Source organism: Macrobrachium nipponense, chromosome 6 (assembly GCF_015104395.2).
Source record: "Macrobrachium nipponense isolate FS-2020 chromosome 6, ASM1510439v2, whole genome shotgun sequence".
Taxonomy (NCBI): Eukaryota; Metazoa; Arthropoda; class Malacostraca; order Decapoda; family Palaemonidae; genus Macrobrachium; species Macrobrachium nipponense.
In genome coordinates this window covers 113026425-113048914 of record NC_061108.1, presented here as the reverse complement: position 1 = coordinate 113048914, position 22490 = coordinate 113026425, and the positions used below count along the sequence as shown (strand labels likewise).

General features: G+C 39.4%; 1 protein-coding gene across 2 annotated transcripts in view; it reads right to left on the bottom strand.

The window, feature by feature from the left end:
- Positions 1–11050: 11050 nt before the first annotated feature.
- LOC135216904 (SUMO-activating enzyme subunit 2-like) overlaps positions 11051–22490 on the bottom strand; it is a 79916-nt gene continuing 68476 nt past the window's right edge. For both annotated transcript variants that reach the window (XM_064252443.1, XM_064252444.1), the window contains exons 9-13: positions 21179–21291; positions 15361–15636; positions 14318–14400; positions 12534–12655; positions 11051–11474 (exon numbers count right to left, since the gene is read on the bottom strand). In XM_064252443.1, coding sequence (XP_064108513.1) covers positions 11323–11474; positions 12534–12655; positions 14318–14400; positions 15361–15636; positions 21179–21291 — 746 coding nt within the window. In that variant the 3' untranslated portion in view covers positions 11051–11322. The remainder of the gene's footprint in view (positions 11475–12533; positions 12656–14317; positions 14401–15360; positions 15637–21178; positions 21292–22490) is intronic.

Genomic DNA, 22490 nt, shown 5'->3' with positions numbered 1-22490 from the left:
CGGTCTCCATTGCAAAGACCGAACATGAAGTCTCCCGTGAGGGACCAGCTTCTCCAGAGAAGACAAAATCCCCAGATGAATCTGCCACTGATGAGCTGACTGATCCGGTTGCGACAGGAAGACTTGCGCCCACTACTCGTACCTTCTCCAACATATGATCTGATGGGAAAACCCTCGAGACTGCTGTATCGATGACCATGCCTAGATAGTGAATCCTTTGACTTGGTACGAGATTTGGCTTCTCTAGGTTCACCAAGATGCCGAGTGCCAGACAAAACCGAAGCAGGCGATCTCTGTCCTGCAGCAGCTTCTCTCTGGTACCTACTAAGACCAAACAGTCGTCGAGGTACCGCAGCAAACGGGTCATTTGAGCATGAGCCCTAGTTGACGAGAGAGAAGACTTGTGAACATCTGAGGGACCATGGTCAACCCGAAGCACAGGACTTTGAACTCTTAAGACTGTCGTTGAGAGGGAAGCGAAGGAACTTCCTGGATGACGGATGAATAGGGATCTGGAAGTACGTGTCCTTTAGATCTATTGATAGCATGAAGTCGTTTTCCCTCGCAGCTGCCAACACTGGTCGCGGGGTCTCCATCTTGAACCTCGTCTTCCTGACAAAATGATTCAAGGTGGATAGGTCGATCACAGGTCTCCATCCCCCCAACGCCTTGGGCACCAAGATGATGTGACTGTAAAACCCCGGAGACACACACACCACTTCCTTTACAGCACCTTTGTCCAGCATTTTCTGAGCTTCTGCCAGAGAGCTGAGAACATCAGAGAATCTGGGGGGATACACTTGCCTGAGCAGAGGTCTGTCCGAGGGCGGGGAGGGGAAGTCGAACGGTTAGTAGATACCCTACCCAAAGGACATCTGCTACTGCATGGGTGCACAGTCTTTGACCAGTTTTCATTTGATAATGCACACGTTTGCCAGATCTGACAAGATTCCTTGCTTTTTCATCTCCGAAGTATAACCAGATCCAGCTAGGCGCTAGAAAATTATTCTATTGTTAAGACCGAAGGCTTGTAGCTATGAAAAATACAAATTATCTTAGAAAATTTGTCATTTTTCCAATTCTTTTGTCTGGTATATAACCATTACTTGCAAAACTGTTTGAAGCCAGACATCTCTACAGGTGGTTGACAAAGTTCTCTCCTGAATGTTATGTAGACTAATGCTGTTTACTAAAAATGTTACCTGGTCAAAGAATTTCTTTTGGGCTCCTCCAGGAGGCCTCCAACTTGCTTTAAACATATGGGACAATAGACAAAAGTTGAATTTCACGCGCAATTAGCAGATAAGTACCTGGAAAAGCCCCTCTCTTGGAGGAGATAGGTGATAGCCTCCAACCATGAAGAGAGGGATTCTACTGACTGGTGGAACCTTTCTGCATGGGGCTGACACAGGAGATGCCGCCAAGGGGGAATCTCCTTCGGACTCTCCGACAACAATGACAGCAGATCTGGAAACCATTCTGCATGAGGCCACAGAGGGGTTACCAAAGTCATTCCGAGACCCTGTGAACCCATCAACCTGTTCAGAACCTGACGGATCAAACAAAACGGAGGGAAGGCATACACCTCCAGGTTGTCCCAGGGATGTTGGAATGCGTCTTCTGCCAATGCTAAGGGATTTAGGACCACTGAACTGAACACCTCCAGCTTCCTGTTGTAGCGTGTTGCGAAAAGGTCCAGCCTGGGTCTCCCCCAAATCTGGAAAAAGCATGTTGCCACCACTTGTTGAAGGGACCACTCTGTACCTAGGATCTAATCCCGGCGACTGAGTTTGTCTGCGACCATGTTCCGTTTCCCTGGGATATACCTGGCTGAAAGCTCTACCGAATTGCTGATTGCCCACTGGTGAAGCTCGACGGTCAAGGCATGAAGTTGCTGAGAAACCAGGCCTCCCTGTTTGTTCACGTAGGCTACTACCGAGGTGTTGTTCGACATGAGAACGACAGAGTGACCCTCTACCGTCCCCCAAAACTCCTTCAGACCCAGGAAAGCCGTCTTCAACTCCAAGACGTTGATATGCTGCTGCTTGTCCTCCAAACCCCAAACGCCTGAAGCGATGAGGCCACCTAAGTGCGCGCCCCAACCTGCGAGGGAGGCGTCCGAGAACAGAAGGAAGTCCGGAGGGAAAGAATGCAGAGGGGCGCCCTTCAATAGATTCTGGTTGTCCAACCACCAACGAAGGTCTTCTCTCACTTCCAAAGACAGTGGAACCATAAACGGGAGAGTCCCCCACCGGAGACCAGAATTCCCCCAGTCTCCATTGTAGAGACCGAAGATGAAGACGCCCATGAGGGACCAGCTTCTCCAGGGAAAATAGCACTCCCAGAAGAACCTGCCAGTGATGAGCTGACTGATGCGACTGATAGGAAGTTGTGCGCCACAGCCTGCTACTTCTCCAATCTCTGATCTGACGGGAAAAACTATTGCCAATGTTGTATAGATGACCATGCCCAGGTAGAGAATCTTGCCCCAGATATTTTAACCAGAGATATATCTTAGGGGTAAATCCCTTTGTGATATTTTGGGAGATGAAGCAGATATTTCTGCTCTCATCTCCTTTTTAAAGTCTCTAAACATTTTTAATAACATTTAATTATTCTTTATCTATCACATCATAGATATATATATTTATTTATTAAGCATTTTCTTCATTCATTTCTTCATTAATTCATTCATTTCTCATATGGTAATTTATATATGAACCATTTTCTTCATACACTTATTAACTCATTTATAATGTAATTTATATTTACTTTCCATTACGGTGCTGAATGGCTTCTTTGGCCTCAGTGCCTGGGCTTTTGCCCTAAAACTCATGCCATCCATCCATTTCTCATATGGTAATTTATATAAACCATTTTCTTCATACACTTATTAACTCATTTATAATGTAATTTATTTACTTTCCATTATGGTGCTGAATGGCTTCTTTGGCCCCAGTGCCTTGGCTTTTGCCCTAAAACTCATACATCCATCCATCCAGGTAGAGAATCCTTTGAGTGGGTAAGAGGTTCGACTTTTCCTGGTTGACTAATATGGCCAGGTCCAGACAGAACCGAAGATGATGATTCGTCTTGCAGCAGCTTCTCCCTGGAAACTGCCAAGACCAACCAATCGTAGAGGTACCTCAGTAAATGGATCCCCTGAGCATGGCCCCAACTTGACACGAGAGAGAAGACCCTTGTGAACACTTGAGGGGCTGTGGTCAACCCGAAGCACAAGACTTTGAACTCGAAGATCTTGTCCGCCAGAGAGAAGCGAAGAAACTTCCTGGACGTGGGATGAACAGGGATTTGGAAGTATGCGTCCTTCAAGTCTATTAACAGCATAAAGTCGCCTTCCCTCACGGCTGCCAACACAGAGCGTGGGGTCTCCATCTTGAACCGTGTCTCCCTGATTCAAGGTGGATAATTTGATCACAGGCCTCCATCCTCCTGACGCCTTGGGCACCAAGATGTGACTGTAAAACCCCGGGGATGGGGACACTACTTCCGCTATCGCATCCTTGTCCAGCATTTTCTGCACTTTCTCCCGAAGAGCCAAGAACTTCAGAGAATCTGGGGGATACGTCTTCCTGAGCTGCGGCTTGTCCGACAGAGGAGGAGAGAAGTCGAATGGCAACAGGTATCCCAAATCTACCACCCACTTCTCCGCCTTGTAACACTGCCAATTGGCCCAATGGCCAGCCAGGTACCTCCCCAGCCGTGACGCAGGAGAGGGAGAGGCGCCCAACCTACCGTCGGACCCCTTGACCTCTGCCCTGGGGCCTCTTCTTGGTTTAAAGGAATGAGAGCGAAAGGGGCATTGATCCTGAGACTTGGGCTGTGTCTGACAGGAAGGCCCTGCCAAACTTGAGGTTCTCGATGGCCTACCAGGCGACGATCTCTTCGGCTGCTGCTGGACCGGGGAGGAAGAGGGGCCGGACGTCTTCGAGGGCGGAACTCTGATTTAGACACGGCTTGGTGCACCAGTCGGTACTTGGTGTCAGCCCGGCGTCGGTCTATCGCATTTTTGGGTTGTCTGTGGAAACAAGAATTGCGACTCCAACATCACCGTTCCTCAAGGCCAGCAAAGACTCGGTGTCGAGCGACCTCTCCATCCTAGACAAAGCCGTGTCCCTCCTAACCAGAAGATTAGCCCATAAATTGGCACCGAGGCGAGCCAAATAAGAAAACGCCTTGCCCCCGGACTGCAAAAGACTGGCAAGCAAGGCGGCACTCACCAACCCTTCAGGGGACCTGTCAGAAGCTATTTTGGCAATCACCACAGACCAGAGGTCCAGCCAAGAAACCGTCTACAACATGGAGGCTGCTGTAGATTTCAAAGCTAAGGCGTCTTGCAGAGACAAGGACGTAGCCACTGACCTCACCTGTTCCAAAGTCAAACCCAGCTTCAGGCGAATGACATCTGGGTTAAGGTGGCGTGACAACAAAAACCCATACCTCGTAGCATAGTACTTCCTATGTCTTGTGAGAGGTGGGGGTAGTAGTTTGGTAGAGCCTCTAGAGCGAAGTGAACCATCCTGGTCAGAAACAGAGGCGTTAACCTTCAGCAAGACCGACTGAACGTGCCCTGACAACAGCAGCTGAAGAGATGATTTGGGGTCGTGAGTAGCTCCCACCAAGGCTTCCAAGCTAGAAGGAGTGTAAGACGACCGAGCCTGAGTCCTACTTTCCAAATTGTTGAACCCACGAATGAGATCAACAACTTCCGAAAAGGAAGACGGAAACTCCTGCGTGTCCCCCTCCTCCTGCTCTGGCACCGGCGACTGATGACGAGAAGGATGTGTAGGCTCTTCTACAGAAGGGTTAGGAGCCAAACAGTCTGAAACCCCTACTAACCTATCTGGGCTGGGTCCAAGCGTCAGCCTCCGAGACAGACCCACTGTAACACTAGGCACATCACTTGCCTCAACAGGTGACTCCAGACGTCTATGAACAGACACGGGCGTGGCGGCTGTACATACGTGAGATGGGGAGGAAACTCGAGCACTCGAGATTTACGGAGAATCCCTTATAGTGGAAGTCTTGGAAGCACCAGTTAGAGAGGCAGGCAAACACTTCGGCTGCACCATCTCCGTGCTCACTACCTTCGACCTCTTGACAGGCACCTTCAGAACTTTACGGCGATGAATAGGCCTTGGAGAAGAAGGATCACTACCATCACGTGCACGGACAGGGGAGGTTGCAACGCGCTCGCGATATGCAAGGACCGAAGGGGGGTGGGGTGGTTGCATGTACAAGATTCGGTGGCGAAGCAACCCCTGCAGAACACAAATCAATAACACTGCCCGAAACCACAGCACTCTCGGGAACACGTCCGGGCTGTTCCTCCCTCGACGGCGAAGGAAGGGCAAATTCCTTAGCCTTCCAACGCTTAATATGCCGACGAGGCGTAGCGGGGGAAGAGGGAGAGGAAGACAGCACCTGCTTCTTATGCGCACTCTTCTCGGAAGGCGAGGACGAAGCAACGCGTTTCCTACCAGTCCTCCCAACCGATAAGGCAGCCAACTTCACATCCAATGCAGAGTCCAGCCTCTGAAGCACTGCCTGGCATATAACCTCGGACTGATGTGCCAGAGAAGGCTGCGAAGACAAGGAAGGGAGATGTTGCGAACTGGGCGGCGGTGATGACGTTGCAGCTAAGTGAGGTGGATCGGAGGAGGCGACTGGGAGATACGTCATCGATGAGAGTGACGTCACGACTCCCTTTCTGTGCGAGGGGGGAAAGAGATGCCACTGGCGGAGGAATACACAAAGATGGACCCCGTGACGTCATCAACGGGGCTGACGCCGCAGCGCCACTCCGATACAAAGCGACGGCAGACACCGGCGTAGTAATACAAGATAGCCGACTACTCCCACCCACAGAGACGAGGCCGGGGGGAGTGGGGATGGCCTGGCTGGACTGGGAAGGGGGGGGGGGGGTTCGAGCCTCCACAAAATGCGCTAGCAACCCCCCCCCACACACACACACAAGGACGTGGTACCCCCTAGCTCAAGCGTCTTCCAAATCGCCACCAAACCATATTGGATGCCTCCGACTCTGGAAGAGAAGAGAATGATGAAAAAACCTCACCCTTCTTGGGAACCAAAATAGCTCCCGAGGAAGAGGGGGCTCCATTATAAAAAGTACCCTGGCGGACCTCCCAATACTTCCATCGACGAATCAATGGAAGAAAAGGAAGGAGATGCAGGGACAACGCTACTAAGGGGTTGACTACTGCGGAAGACAAAACATCGAGAATAGGAGCAAAGCCCCCCCAAGTAGGAAGAGTGGAGACTCTCCGATGTTCCCTCTTACCATAAAACTTCATCCACTGCTCCATAGGCCATGCCCAGCATTCCATACGGATTCGTAATCGTACAAAAATTTGAACGACACCTACTGCATGTAATGTGAGGATCTGTCTCTGACGAAGCCAAAAAACGAGAACATGGGAACCCAGGAACTCTGGGGCACATACGCTGATGTCGAGAAGGAGCAGAAGCAGCCATAATACCAGGTAAAAACACACACATTAAAGGAAACGAAACGGGCAAAGAACCGGGAAAAGACCAAGAGAGGAAAAAACCCAACTCTTGTCCAGGCGGTTAAGAAAACTGTCGTAGATGATCGACATTTGACTACTCTTCCCCCAATCTATGCATGCGTTGCCAGATATCACAAGATTCCTTGCTTTCATCTGCTTTTTAACCGGATCCAGCTAGGCGCTAGAAATGATCCTATTGTCAAGAGTGAGGGTTTGTAGCTATGAAAAATACAAAGTCTTAAAAAAATTTTCTTTTGCCATATCTTGAAAGGTACATCCATGGTATCATGGATGTACTAGCATCTCTCAATATAAATCTTGTTGCACAATAATTCATTAACTTGGAAAACCTATAAATTGAAGAGCACAAGTTCAGGCCCCTGCTACTCATTATTGGTCAGCAACCCAGTCAAGCTTTTCCTACTTCAAAAATGCCTTGGGTATTTTTGCATGTGGAGATTATTCAAGCATCACATAATTCTCTTAATTTTTTCATTACCTTGACTTCATTAATTCACTGAAGACTGCTACTTGCATTCCTTAGGCATCTAGACACTATCTTGACTTTAATACCTATCCAGTCTAATTTAATGGAGAAAAGTCTGAAGGACCCAGGGCAACTGACAGACCCACTGAAGTTTGATGATGGTTTTCCTGTTTTGAATATTTTTTTGCCCATTTCTCAAAGTTAAGGTACAGGGTGATTTATAAATACTTAAATGTAGTGGAAGTTCCCGATTGTTGGCGAGGATTTCATTCTCGGCAAGGTGCTGATAAACAAAAACTACCTTTAACCTAAACTCGGTGATGTATGGCACTTGTGGTGCAAAGTTTGGGTTAATGGCACCTATGTTAGGTATGTTATGGCACCAATAATCGAAACTTGGCCTTTTTTGGTGCCATAAATCGCCAATTTTATGGAGCTTGACAATCGCCATTAACCCTTTCGCTGCGGATTAAAAATACGTACGTTTCACAGCTTTGTGCACAATGAAAAATTGAGAATGCATAAAATTTACTGAAACCAATTTTTGTGTTCTAGAACCATTGTATTTTCAGTATTTCACGATATTTTTCCTTGGATTTATCATTTTCTGACTTAAATTATTTGATAAAAGGGTAAAAATTAGATGACTTTATTAATTTCACCAATAATCCTCTAGCAAATTCATCAATGTCTCACACTTTTATTTTCCACATTGGCAACGTTTTTTGTACACTTTTAAGGTACGATATGTCTCAAAACATGGAATGATACAAAGAGGTGGTTTTTCTACACACTGATCACAAAAATAGGTTGTTTGCTTTTTCTTACATTCTCCAAGCAATTCTTTGGCAAGATAGAGCATACAATACATTGGGGATTGTGGTTTTTGTCAACATAATTTGCTGGAAAATGCCTTTCAGTTAGTCTAGATTCCATAGGATTTGAATACCTACCCCTTCTTTGAGTTTTGCTACCCTTATACTCTTCTAACAGTGTTAATAATTTTTTCCCTAAATTTTTTTTTATCAAGCTTGGCAGTGGGATTCTGAATATTTTAACTTATATTTGAGTTTACTAATGCTGCCTCGACTATAAAGTGCCAGATGGGTTGGTACCATTTCTGGCTCTTTCTATTTTAATGGTACGTTGAACAAAGTTGATCAAACTTATCAACTCCCCCCATATACTTATATTCTACATGAATGCAGGGCTTATCAATTTCTCTGAAAGTTTTTTCTCAAGTACTTTGTCATAAAGATCCACACTGTTATAAAAAACTGTCCATGTAAATAATATGACCTTTGTTTTCATAACCCTCTAACAAAGATAAAACAACATGAGTACCCAACCCTTCTGATGGTGACATGCAGAATCCTTCCCAGTATATACATTAAATTTAAGCAGGTAACCTGTATGTGCATCTGTCATTGACCATACTTTTATTCCCCATTTAGTTGAAGGCTTTGATGGTAAATATTGTTTGAAAAATAGCCTACCTTTAAATTTTATCATTCTTTCATCAATACTGATTTCTTACCATTTCTAATATTGGCCTGATCTTAGATAGTCTATCACTCCCATCTTTCTTATCATTATCATTAAAATGAATAGCTGATCTAATCAACTGATACTTATCCCTTGAAAAAACTTCTCTGAAGCCAGGAGTATCAAATAAAAAGCTACTTTCACCAAAGTAACTTTCAATTGTGGGGTTATGTAGTAGTACATACCCATTGCTATTTCAATAGCAACAACAGCTTTTATATCCTCAGAAGTTACATCTGACCATTGGTGGTATCTTGATCTTGGCAAAGGATGTTTTGTAGCTATCATGGATTTAAAATACTTAAAATTTATGAACATATTGCAAAAGAAACTATCTGGAAAAAATCTTGTGAAACACAGATAAGGATTTAAGATTTCAAAACCAATTACCTTTTGGGAAGCTGTGTAATCAAAAACATTACATAATTGAATGGGGTTATTATAAATTTTATTCCAATGCAATGAATTTGTGGTTGATGAGCATGTTGCTGAAACTTCTTCATCCATATCTTCATCAGTGGTATCATCATCATCAGTAGTATGATCATTTGGTGTAGGATTGTCTATATCTGACCCAAATTCTGAATCAGAGCCAAATAAGATGTCATCATTTCTTCCAAAGATAACTTACAAGAAGGAAAAAATAATTAGGCTACACCCAAAGCAGCTAGCCTACAAGACAGCTGACATATGTAAACAAAACCTCTGGTTTACGAAAACAAAGCTTCTTTATTCTAAATGTGCTTGTCTTTTGAATATTATTCATTTACTTAAGTAAATATGTATATCAGTAACTGGAAACACCATTATCTGTCACATTTTTTACTTCATTCACAATGAAATATATATAATTGTCATGGTAACCATTAAGATCCTAATGTAAAACTTTCGCTTTCGGTAAGGGAACTTTGGCTAGCATTATATGACGATAAATCCATGAATAATATTGATTTATATAGCAAAATACATATGCTGCTATCGTAAAATATGGGTATATATCATGATTTCATGATAACATAGCGTAAAAATAATAAAAACTTACCAAATTCAGAGACTACTTGAGAGAAGATTGAAGAGCGTCCGAGCCAGTGAATAGTTCGTAAATTCGGCAACAGATGGCAGCATCTAGAAGCTAAATATGTTGTCTGAAAGAGGCGCTTAGCAAAAAATTGATCACGTGACGCGGAGTAAAGTCGTTCTCCAGAGCGAAGATGCAGGCATCTATGGCGACTATAGTCGTTCTTCGCAGCGAAAGGGTTAACACAATCCACTGATAACCCAGGACTGCCTACGTAATTTATTTACATATAATACTTATTGTCATAGGATTTTTGTCTCAAATTTGTGTTCCTACCTTTATAGGAATTTTTTTTATTTATTTTGTTTAAAATTTGGAAGCCCTACAAACATGGATGTCTTACCCCGCAAGAGCGTGCCCAGTTAGTGGCATGTTGCAAAGTTTGGAGAGCTGTTGTTAAAGTGCAAAGATGGTGGAGGACCAACTAAAGACCTGCTTAAGTTGATGCAGTGACCCAGAGCTAGTACAAGTTGTTCAAGAAATGTTTACTCATAGCCCAAAATATCAATTTTGACAAACAGCAATGGAAAGTGGGCGCTCCTTTCGCTGTGTATGAACTGTCCTCCAAAAGGAGCTTGAATGGCACGCTTGGAAGCTGCGCTACTGTCAAGCAACATTTGTATTGAGGTTAGGGAGATGATGTTGGCTTGGTATGAAGACTGATCCGATCTCTCTAGAAATAGCCTCTGGAAAGGTGGGTTTGTGAACCGTCACAATTGCCGCTACTGCATGGGAGAAAATCCTTGTACTACTACCTCTGAAAAAAGTGCAGACTTGGCCCAAGATATTGCTGTGTGGAATGAATTCAGACTACTGTGTCCCCCTTAATCCTTCGCGATGCTGGAAGATACCTTGCCATGCTCCAAGATGAAATCTGGCCAGTAATCAGCTACTAGAGGAGAATATTGAAGATTTGATTTTCATGCAAGATGGTGCTGCTCCTCCCTGCGACTTTCTTTGTGGTTGGTTAAAGGATCAATTCTACTGTACCAAATTTCGACTTTATTAGTACTTCAATGGCAAAAACTGATGAATCCTGGTGCCCATTTTAAATTAAACTCCATGCTTTTTCCCACATTAATTTCTTGTAAAAATCAAGTAAAGAAATCTTGAAATTATAAGAATTTAAAATAAGGAGTTATTAGAACTTAAATGGCAAAAACTGATGAATGCTGGTGCCCATATTAAATTTTAATTTGTTATATGCTTTTTTCCATATTTATTTCTTATAATTTTAAGATTTCTTAATTTTTACAAGAATTTAAAATCGTTACTTTTCAACCACCCTAGAATTTTGAAAAAATTCATAAATATTAACATAGAATGTATTCTACATATTAGAAAATGGTTTCTATTAGAAATTTTGCAAGCATGAAATTAAAGTCTTAAAAATATTTAATTTTAATGCTATACAAAAATAAGACCATACTGGATTCTTAACTTTATAAAAGAGAAAAGTTGCAGCCTTGTTTCAGCACTAAACTTACAATGCACTTTTTCCTTGACACAATAGGTTACTAAGAGAACTCAGTAGTAACATAAATAAAACCTCAGAAATTTCTTTGTACTGTAGGGATACACAAGGGAAGTAATGCAATGCAGTGCACGTAACGGTACACTACAGAGAAATTAAGTGTCCACAACACCAAACAGTTCTATTTTTAAAGCACTACAACATCATCCGTTGGATCCACTCGCATTTTCTTGATAGGTTGTGTTCCTTCATCATCTGCTCTTCTTTTCTTGGGTTCATCATCATCAAGACATACCAAATCATTTTCATCGTCCATGACCATCGTAGAGGCTCCAGCTCCTAAAAGATTTGCAATTTTTCATGAATAATGTAGGCAAGGATTTTAAATTTGCTCTTATTTAATCCAATGATTTACAAATGTTAAGAAAAAAAAACCAGTTCCCATTAAGAAAAAATGTGTAAAAATTAAAAAAACTTAAGTTCCCATTAACTTCAGTATTTTATTTTATTATTTAACAGTATTAAGACAATTTGATATATGAAAACTATATGACAGTATTCATGCTTATTCTTTGGGATGGAGGTTCTATCTACCGATTAACCATTTTGTATTTCAATAACCATTTTATATTCCAATACTGGCATCTTTATGACATACAGGGTTGACTGTCAGGTTTGTTTGTTTGTATGGTGTTTTTACGTTGCATGGTACCAGTGGTTATTCAGCAACAGGACCAATAGGCTAACGTGACTTCCAAACCACGTCGAGAATGAATTAATAACACCAGAAGTACACATCTCTAATTCCTCAATGGAATGCCCAAGAATCAAACTCACTGCCACAGAGGTGGCAGGCCAAGACCGTACCGACCATGGCACTGAGTTTGTCAGTGAGACACACGACCAAAACTAAAATTTAAGAAAATAATACCTCACTTCAAGTGAATTACATATTGTTAAATGTGCACAGACAAAATAATTTTATTTTAGACAGTGGCTGAACATTGAGAAGTTATTAATCAGGAATAACATACTAAAAGAGCAGGCATGGTAAATAGTAACTTACACACAAATTGGATTGTAAAACTCTATATTGCTTTATTAATAAACTGGATATTTATGCATCAAAACAAATTATTAAATTTCATGAATGCCCACATTTTATTTTTAGCTGAACCTCACAAAGGACTTTTATTTATTTATTTATTTTTATTTATTTATTTATTTTTTTTTTTTTTGGGGGGGGGCTAATAAAACAAATTCTCTTCTTGCACCAAAAACAAATTTCTAGTAAAACATGGCCTGACTAAAATAATTATTAAACAAATCAAAACTGTAGACAGCTATAATTTGTCATTACTAAATATGAACTCTGACTTAATACAATGATGCCCATACCTGCATCATTTGAAATTTTAGCTGCTTCTTCTGCATCTTTCTTTGCTTGTTCCTCTTGTGCCTTCTTCAGTTCATCTGGGTTGCCAAGCACTTCAAACTCTGCTCCTTCTTCTAATTTTTCACTTTCGTACAAAAAAAAAAAAAAAAAAAAAAAAATTAGTACCTATTAGCTGTGCTTTGAATACATTTGACTACCTAACCTTGAAATCTTGTACATGAAAACCATTTGTTTATATGAACCTAAATATTTGCTTCACAGGGTACAAGTTAAAATCTGCAGGATTGCAGTAATCCTCCTAAGCTCTACTGGTCCACACTACTCTCAGTACTTATGTATATGTGAAAGGTCACACATATTCAACAGCCACAATAGCCACACAGAAAACAGTATATAATGTGCTAAGATTACACACTAGTTCAACCACTGCATGCTCTGGAATGGGAGCAAGAATTCTTTTTTAATAATCTCTCTCCTTGGCCAGTTACTTGATGTAGTGTAGTATGCTGACGAAGGAATTTGGGAGATGAGTACTTGTTAAGTACGCTGGTGTGCGTCGACGAAGGAATTTGGGAGATGAGTACTTGTTAAGTACGCTGGTGTGAGTCAACTGAAATCTGCACACTTGATTGCCTTCAGTCACTAAGTTTTTTTGGGAGTGAAATCTTATATTTACCAATATGTAGTTGCATGCATGATGTGGCCTTTGCAAAGTTAGGATATAAAGCCAAACATTGGATTCAGTGCTTTTGCCCAATTATGAATGGCTATGCAAGGTGAAATTGAAGACTAGTTAAAAATTAAGCAATTGCTTGAGACTGTGACATTATTTAAAAAAGTATCTGTTGTTTAGTGTCAAACTTTTAGCATTGTCCACAAAGACCTGAGCATTTCTTCAGCTGAAGGATGACATCATACACTACAAGGCTAGACTAATATATGCGGTCACTATTCTCAAAAATAGATTTTCTGTATCTCCTAAGCCGCTCAAATTCTGCGAGTCACCGCTGCAAAAAGTATCAAATCTATCGTCTTTTCAAGTATTTTAGGGGTGGGTGGGTGTGTGGGTGTGTGGGTGTGGGTGTGTGTGTGTGTGTGTGTGTGGTGTGTGTGTGTGTGTGTGTGTGGGGGGGGGGGGGGGTTTGGCTGGTATCTGAGAGAAGGGATGGGGGGGAATGTTTGGAGGAAAAAAACTATTATTCCTCCAAGGGGGAATGCAAGAGGGATTTCCTGCTCAGCCATTAGCTAAGAAGGCGGCTCTGCCTCACGCATTTGTGACGTCATAGCGCAGTGTGTATGAATGATCATCGCCATATGTATTATTCAGGTCTGCAAAGTGTATTTTGATCATCTGCATCATGCAGATTTCATCATTTAATTTTTTCTATTGTTGAAATAGGTTCTGATGAAAATGACAAGTAAAATTAATTAACAGAGAAGCAGATGTGTTTGAGAGAGAGAGAGAATATCGTTCGATGTAAAACTTTCAAGAAACTGTCATTTCATGTTTTGAATTTTTATCATTTCTTTTTAAGAAATTGTAATTTCATATCAAATTTTGAGAGAGAGAGAGAGAGATGGGGGGGGGGTAAGAATTACAATCTTACCAAATTGAAAAGCTTCAGCAGTTATTAGTACTTAGTGGGAAAAAATTTACCATAAAGTAGTAATATATGTATTGTACAACTATTGTACATCTTATTTTAATACTAAAAATTAGTCCAGTAAATGCAGAGTGAAAATACCACTACACTGTACATGCATATGAAGCACTTGTGTTACTTACCTATGAACAATGTTGATTGTAAGAGTATAATTTTGCAAAAAGTCATCACAATTCAAGCGAGTTCCATCCATTATACCAAAGTCCTGAAAACAAGTGACACCTAAATCTGAAGATTTAATTACATTTGGATAAAGCCCCATTCACATGGTCAAGCTTTGCTCAACGAACTGTGTTCAATGTTACGTCAGAAGCAGGGAAAGTCAGGACTTTTCCCAATGTATCTGTGCTTCTGACGTCACATTGAGCAAAGTTCGTCGAGCAAAACTCGCCCGTGTGAATGGAGCCTAAGAACTTTTAACAGTTTTTGAGCTCTTGACTATAAACTACTCCTTATATTCATTTACCACAGTTCATGTTTTATTTATAGACAGTCCAGGCTAATATTACGTACACTAATGCATACCATCCATGGTCATGCTAAATTTAAAGATGGTAAATTAAAGAAAAAAAATTAATGGTAAGAGGAAGTTGTGTGCTCAAGGTATATAAGAGAATTTTTTTTTTTTTTTTTTTTTTTTTTTTAATTTTTGTACCTTGCAGGCCACTTTTTTCTCTAAGACAGTCATAAAATATGCTAATTTTATAAAGTTGTAAGTGTTCTTTCTCTCTTTCTCATATTTTAAATTTTATTTTGTAAAATTATAATTATAGCTCAGACAATATCATAACATATAAGAACTAAAATCAGGAAAAAAATTCCAAGTATACACATAATTCATTATTGTAAAATATTTATGATGCATCCTTGGGTGGAAGTTGTAAAAACATTCCCCATTGCCACCTTAAGCACGACTGAATCTCTCTCAGCTAACTCTGACTCGAATACAGCGATCTATAGAGTTGCCAATGATGATAAATGGAACTAGGAACATTTTTCATGCAAAATTTGTTCAAACTGCAAGGCACCAAATCTTGAAAGAATATATATCCTACTCAGACTTCACCACAAAGCTATATGTAAACATATATTTATGTTACCCATCAATACGGGGTTAAGAAATAATATAACTGTGGTTTCACACTTTAAACAGGTACCAAATTACCTTCAAAAGCTTATCATTATTCTCTTCTGTCTCGCCTTCTTCTGAAGAAATTAATATGGTGCCTTTGCCATCGGATATCTCAACATCTGGAGCAACCATATTTAATGCTGCTTTAAGTATTCTCTCTTCCAGTGTCTTCACTGTTGTCTTTTCAACATTCAATCTAACACAAACTTCTGGCTTCTCTGAGCATACATAACATTTTTTATTTGGCTTATCTAGGACACAGGGAACCAAAAGGCGTTTTCTTGGATTTGGACGTCTGTTCAAGTACACCTGTTAGTAGTAGACAAAGACAAAAAATTATTCAAAATACACTTGGCTAAAATAAAGAAGCCATTAGTATTTAAACTACAGGGAAAAAAATTATGAAAAAAAAAGTTGTCATCACTTTATGGACACTTATAATTATTATAGCTTACTGGCTGATTTATATTCAAAAGAAATACCATCAAGTACTTATCATCTTAAGTCTAGTGGGAAGGATGAAGTCTAAAGGGGAGAGAGACAAAGGAAATCCTCCTCGGCTCCTCAGGAATGAACACCTGAGGAATGTTAGTCTAAAGATTTATGCCTCTTGCCCAAGGAGCAAGTAGCAGTAGGGAAGACATAGCATTAGCCAAACCTTAATCGGAGACACTTGAAAATATTGCAACAACAAGGTTTGCAGACAAAGAATCAGAATGGCATCCGACCCAAATATAAGCAAAGGGAGAGGGCATGGGGGACTACTTGAAGTTGGACTTCCAACAGTTTTCAGGACAAAGAAGTGATCTGAAGCTACAAGACTGACAAGGAGAATTAGGTTGTGACCTCTGGGTAACAAAAACTCAGTTGTCAGCAATTGTAGACCTTTGGTACAAGATTTATGAAGATCACTAACAATACATTTTTTTCGTAAGTGCACAGATGACACGCTGTTCATGTCATATGTAAGTTATTTTTGGGAAAAATTCACAAAAAAAAGTGCGTCAATCATAGAAAACGTAATTAACCCCACTGGGTCGACAGATGTAAAATCATGAAAAAAACGCAAACCCGACGCCGCTGGCTTACTTTGCTATGATACAAAACGTCAACGTAAGTAGGTTGGAAAATCTGAAAATTGCACTCCATAAAACAATTAGCATTTTTTAATCAATTACAGCTCATTAGCAAACACATTTATAGCAAAATCACTGCTTCCACGTGAAAGATCAAACATTTCTACACAATTTAGATATAAAACAAACTCCCTAAACCTAATTATTATATTTTTCATGATTATTACCAAAAAATATCTGATTTTTCTTAAAAATTTCACATTCATCACATCGTTTTTATTATTCCTAAGCCTTGTAAAGATGTTTTGATTGCTTTAGGAAATAATTCAATCATTAGCCGACATAATAACACTAACCAGAAGTGTATATCAGTTATAGTTTGGACGTACCGGATTTTACAAAAAAAACTTTTCCATGTGCGTTCTTTTTGGCCTGGGGAGAGAGAGAGAGAGAGAGAAATTACTTGTATCTTACACCCCTATATTTTCGGCCTGTGCGCAAGAGGGTTACTGTTGGCTGCTTGGAAAGTTGGAAGTTTTTCTCCTCCCTGAATATATGCACCACAGCCTCCTAAAAGATCAGGAGCCACAAGATCCATGACAAACCAAGCAAAGCTCGTAGTACACAAAAGACCAGAGAAGTTGCATGAGACCATGTCATGACAAAACATGCAATCAACAAGGCAGCAAGGATTGGAGAAGACCAGTTGAGCCTTGGCACTTATCAGCACAAGGGGAGTTGGTTGACAACAGAAAACAGAGTAGCCAATCCCGCCAGTTCATGAGGGTGAGGCTATCCTTACAGAAGTGCTCTGTCCATTTCCAAGGCTGTACATCTTGCAAAGAAAGGTCCAAGGAGACAGGGGCTTCCTGGTGATAGTTGTTATAGAAAGCCTGTGAAGAGCAGTCCAGGATTCTATAGAACCAGCCACCTGTATCAACATGTGAAGCAACAACTTACTCCTGTACAGTTTAGTTAAATGCGAAGAACTAGTCCCGAACACAGGTGCACCTTTTTCATGGTCTTGACTAAAAAATCATCACCAGGAAAGTGAACTGGCAACAAGGATAATGCTGAGCCTAGGCAGGAAGCTGGGGAAGGGAGAAAGGAGAGGTTTGAATGACGACAAAAAGATGCAGCAAGTGCACCATGTGACAGGAAAGGAACATACAGCAGAGAGAAGGGAGACCTTTGAGAAAGGCAGAAATTAGTGGATGCAATAACTACTTCATTGAAAACCAGAAGAGGCCTTATATGCCTTGCAAGTTAGATCAAGCAAACATTGCCGGCCCGGGATATCTTATCCAAAACAAAAAGAATACTAAAGGACTTGCCATCCTTGCCCACACAAGTATGCTGGGACAAAATGATGAACATAATTAATGCCAAACTAAATTATGAATACAACACAACTAGCTTGGCCAGAACCGAGCGAACAGCCAAGATTCAACCCCAATAACAATGAGGCAATGGTTACAAGTTACACTAATAGGCCTATTCACTCAGCAACAGAAAATCCTAAATTACATTTACATGAATTTGATATACTAGTGACAAAACTCAGCACAATGAAAACAAAACATAAAAATCCTTGACTTCACTGAAATTCAGGGAACTTACTAAAAAATTCAATGACATAAGTAAACAAGTACAAATGTGCTGGTTTCTTCTGCACATGCCACTTTTCTGTACACCATATAATACTGTATAAAACAACCAGCTTCAATTATTAGTACCCAAGTTGCTTCCCAGATGGAGTACAGTGCGGGTGCAACCCACACCTCCAGAAAGCACAATCCATACCTAACTTTGACCTTAAATAAAATAAAATGATGGAAGGGCATACGGTACATATCAGCAATAAATGATGCCACCAGTTCTCCCTGATAAAATCTGAGAAATATGATGTAAAACAAAATTCACTACAAACCAATATATTGCTCTTTAATAAACAAATGATGAATTAAAACAAGACATTTATGGTACAAAGAACAATAAATCCAAATGTTAAATGCTGGGAGAGCAACACAGACAATGACAACATTGCCAATTGCACAGAAGAGCCTCTTGCAAGAGGTCCAAGTATATGCAGTGCTCTTTTCCTTCATGTTCAGGATAAGTTTCAATGGCTGAGTCATAACATACAGAAGTAAGGCATTTTATGAATCTGTGACGCGTCAATCTTTTTTTTATATTTGCAAGAGTAGATTTTGGTAGGGTTATTTTTTTTTTTCTGAGGTAATGGAGACTGAACTCTACATTCTGCAAATTAATGATTTTCTGAAAAATCCATATCTAAACAAGGCATTTTTTTACATCATATTAATAATAATAAATTACAGTAGAGCCCCAGACTTTGATGTTAATTCATTCCAGAAGAAGCGACGAGATGCAATTTTGTCAAGATCTGAATGAATTTTTCCCATAAGAAATAACTGAAAATGGATTAATCAGTTCTTGACCACCAGTTATTATCCTAACCTTGCCTTTTTATACAAAACATTACCCATAAATTACAATTAAATAAGTTCAGCGTTGAATAACATAACATTCAATGCTCTTTTTTCATTTTTAAATATATACTGTAGTAAAACAACTGCCCTACGTACTCCCAATTCGGCCATAATACGATGGCTGACTGAGCGCCATAGCTAGGCTAGGTACGAAGGATGTACATACTGTAAGGGGTAGGCATAATTATTGTTGCCAATAAGAAAACATTGAAAATCAAGTCTAATTCTTACAGGAAATTAATAAAATATGAAAAATAAGCCAAATTATGTCTGTTATCATGAACTTCAGAAAAATTCCCTTAGTTAAGTCGCTAGCTAGTGGCCGTCAGCAGCCATAAACAAAATCAGACAGTGTACTGGAATACTGTATACAAAATAACTTTAAAATATCTTTCAGTACGTGTTATGATACTACATTTTTTTCTCATATAATATACTTGTAAATTAGGAGCACTTTTCATAGGCGCTTTGTGCTTTATAATTTAACACCATTATCGGCGGACTAATACCTATTGGAAGTAGATCCTTATAAATGTATTCTTTTAAATTGGAAAGAATCCCGATATTGAGGATAACTGGGGAGCTACCGATATCACAAAAGCCTTCACGTAATTTTATTATAAAATACTACCAAGAAAATATTGCCCCTTAGTAAACAAGGCTTGAAGTCCTGCACGACTGGGAACTATGAATTTTGAGCATCGTAATTTCGTAAGCCAAGCACATCTGGGAATTACGAATCATGAGCAGACTGTAAAAAGTTTTGGCAGGGAAAAGCACTGTCTGAAATCCTACTCTTGTAACAAAGTGAGAACTTGCTCATCCAATGTCTAATTATGGTAATTATCCACAGTAATTGCTGTAATTAGTTGTCTTGTTTACAGTATCAAAAGTTGTATCACTAGTGATTAACTTGAATAATCTAAGGGATTTTACCATTACTATTAGGTAACATGTGTTTTGTTTACAGTGTCAATAGTTTGTCGACAGTTGTGACTGTAGCCAACTATTGATACAACTATCAACACTTCAAGGGTTAGCCTATATTAAAAATCTCACAGCATTTTAAGGTTGTCACAGAATGCATTTTACATTATAATTTTCAATAATCTCAAGTTCAATTGTGGTTCTCACTGTTTTCCCAATGAGCATGGGAACAACGCCTGTTAGTTGCGACTAACCGAACCACTTTTGTTTACAAAAATCAAATGATTCCTTGGGTCGGTTTCCGGATTTTTGGTTAAGCTCAGATGCAACATTTACTCAAAATTTTCCACTGAAATCAGATTTTTCAAGTTCTAATATGATCGAGGTCCAGGTCTCTACTGTACTAACAAGTAGTTTAACCAGACCACTGAGTTTATTTAGAGGATTTGTCTTTATTAATGATGAGGTTTAGGTTTCACTTATACATGCAATGTATACTTTTCAGTTCCAGAGCATCAAGATTAGAGCCTTATAATTTCACACTTTGAGTGGTAGCATTAGGATGTTTCTCATTTTTGGTTCAATATTCTTCATCCATTATGTTAATAAAACATGACAGCTCCACTTTTCTCCAAAATACAGTACTGGAAACCTATTGACAAGGTTCATGTATCTGCTTTTCTTGAGTTAATGTTAGTACACTAAACATGAAGTAGGTTTGAGGTACTGTAAAATACAGTAAAATAATCCACAATTACATTATTTTCAGTTACTGACTAAACCATAATGCTGTGAATGGCTGAGTAATAATGGGCTATTTAAACCTTTCTTGAGGCAAGAATGTTGCCTGCATAAATTCTTCTAGCCTCTGCCTGTCTTCTAAATACCAAAGTAACAGGTCTGAGTAATATTATTATATATTACTTTATGGAGAAAACTCATTACATTTTTTGTCTTGTATGACTTAACTACATAATTTACTCTTGGAAAAAAATAAAAATAAAAAAAAAGAAATTGAAGTTTAGTGAACAGCATGGTAAGAAGACAAAAATAAACATAAAAAAATAGAAGCAAGAAAATTTAATAGCTAGGGCTTAAGGGGCATTGCAAAGAACATTTAGAACCACCTAAAATAATCTGCCTGGAGCACACTATGTGATAACCCTAAAAAGTTTTAATAACCATGAATACACAATATACAATGGGGTACACTCCTATGAGACAAATATTTAATGTATAACAGTAATATCTTGAGAATGAACAAATCTGAGAAAGCTACAAGACAAGAGATTGAAAACCGAAAATACCCCAGCACAATGTACGTTATTTACTTACCGTTTTGCATTCATTTAGACGTCCTTGTAAGATTTTCATAGATTCCAGTACAATTAACCCAGCAATAATAGCATTTGTGGTGGCAATGGCAGGAATGATATTGCCTGCCATAGCTGTGGAAGAGATAATTTTCTATCAGTAATGACTGTTAAAAAAGGGCATTACTCAACATATACAATACTAAGCAGAAATCCATTACAATTCTTAGTGACAATGAACTAGCCACAAAAAAATTCATACAAAACTCTACAGTCATATTGACAAAGTTTTTCTATAATATAAACCACCACATAATGGAACTTGATTCTACAAAAGAGCTACATTGTGTGACCTGTCCAATGTATGCTTCAACTGGTTTGTGAGAAGAAAATTAGTAATCTCATTTATGTATTCCTTGTAACAGTTTGGCAGCCCAATGTACACTTGATTGGTTTGGCAAGAATAAAGAAAAGGTCTCACATTTTGTCTTTAATTCAAGAATTAAAATTTTTAAACTAATAAATTCAATGGGTTTCTTTGTGTTAGCATGCAAGAGATGTCTGTGGGTGATCAAGAACTACTGTACTACTAAACACTAAAAGAAAACCCATGTAAGAGTAAAGGTGGTTTTAAGAATATGTATTGGGTTTCATTATTACTATTTATGTATCTAGACTTGATCTATATATAGGATGTAAAACTAAACATTTAATACAAAACTTAATGATTACATGTGTTTTCAAGACCCACTAAAGGCTCAGGTTTTCAAGTGTGTGTCCAGATTATACCAACCCTGCATGAGTTCAGCTACACATTTACACAGTTGAAAACAATACTAAAATAACCCTAACAATAACTTGCAGACCATTCACTGCACTATAGAAAATAGACTTATCTTCCATACGAAAACATCACAATTTTCTGTCGTCCTCTAACCCTTAAACGCCGAGCCTCTATTTACCAAAGTGTCTGTCGTATGCAAGCGGCGTTTGGGAGTTAGCGACGAAGCGCAATTTTTTTTTTTCAAAAAATCACAGCACGCTAAGTTTTTAAGATAAGATATCATTTTTGGCTCTTTTTTTTGTCATTGCCTGGAGTTTAGTATGCAACCATCAGAAATGAAAAAAAAATATCATATTATATAATTGTATACAAATTGTGCTGTGAGCAAAACGGTTAAAGCTAATGAGTTAATTTTTTTCCGTTGTACTGTACACTAAATTGCGATGATTTTGATATATAACAAATTGTAAAACGATCAAAGCAACACAGAGAAAATATTATCACAAAATGATGCATGAATTCGTAACACGCAGACATAAAACAAATTTTT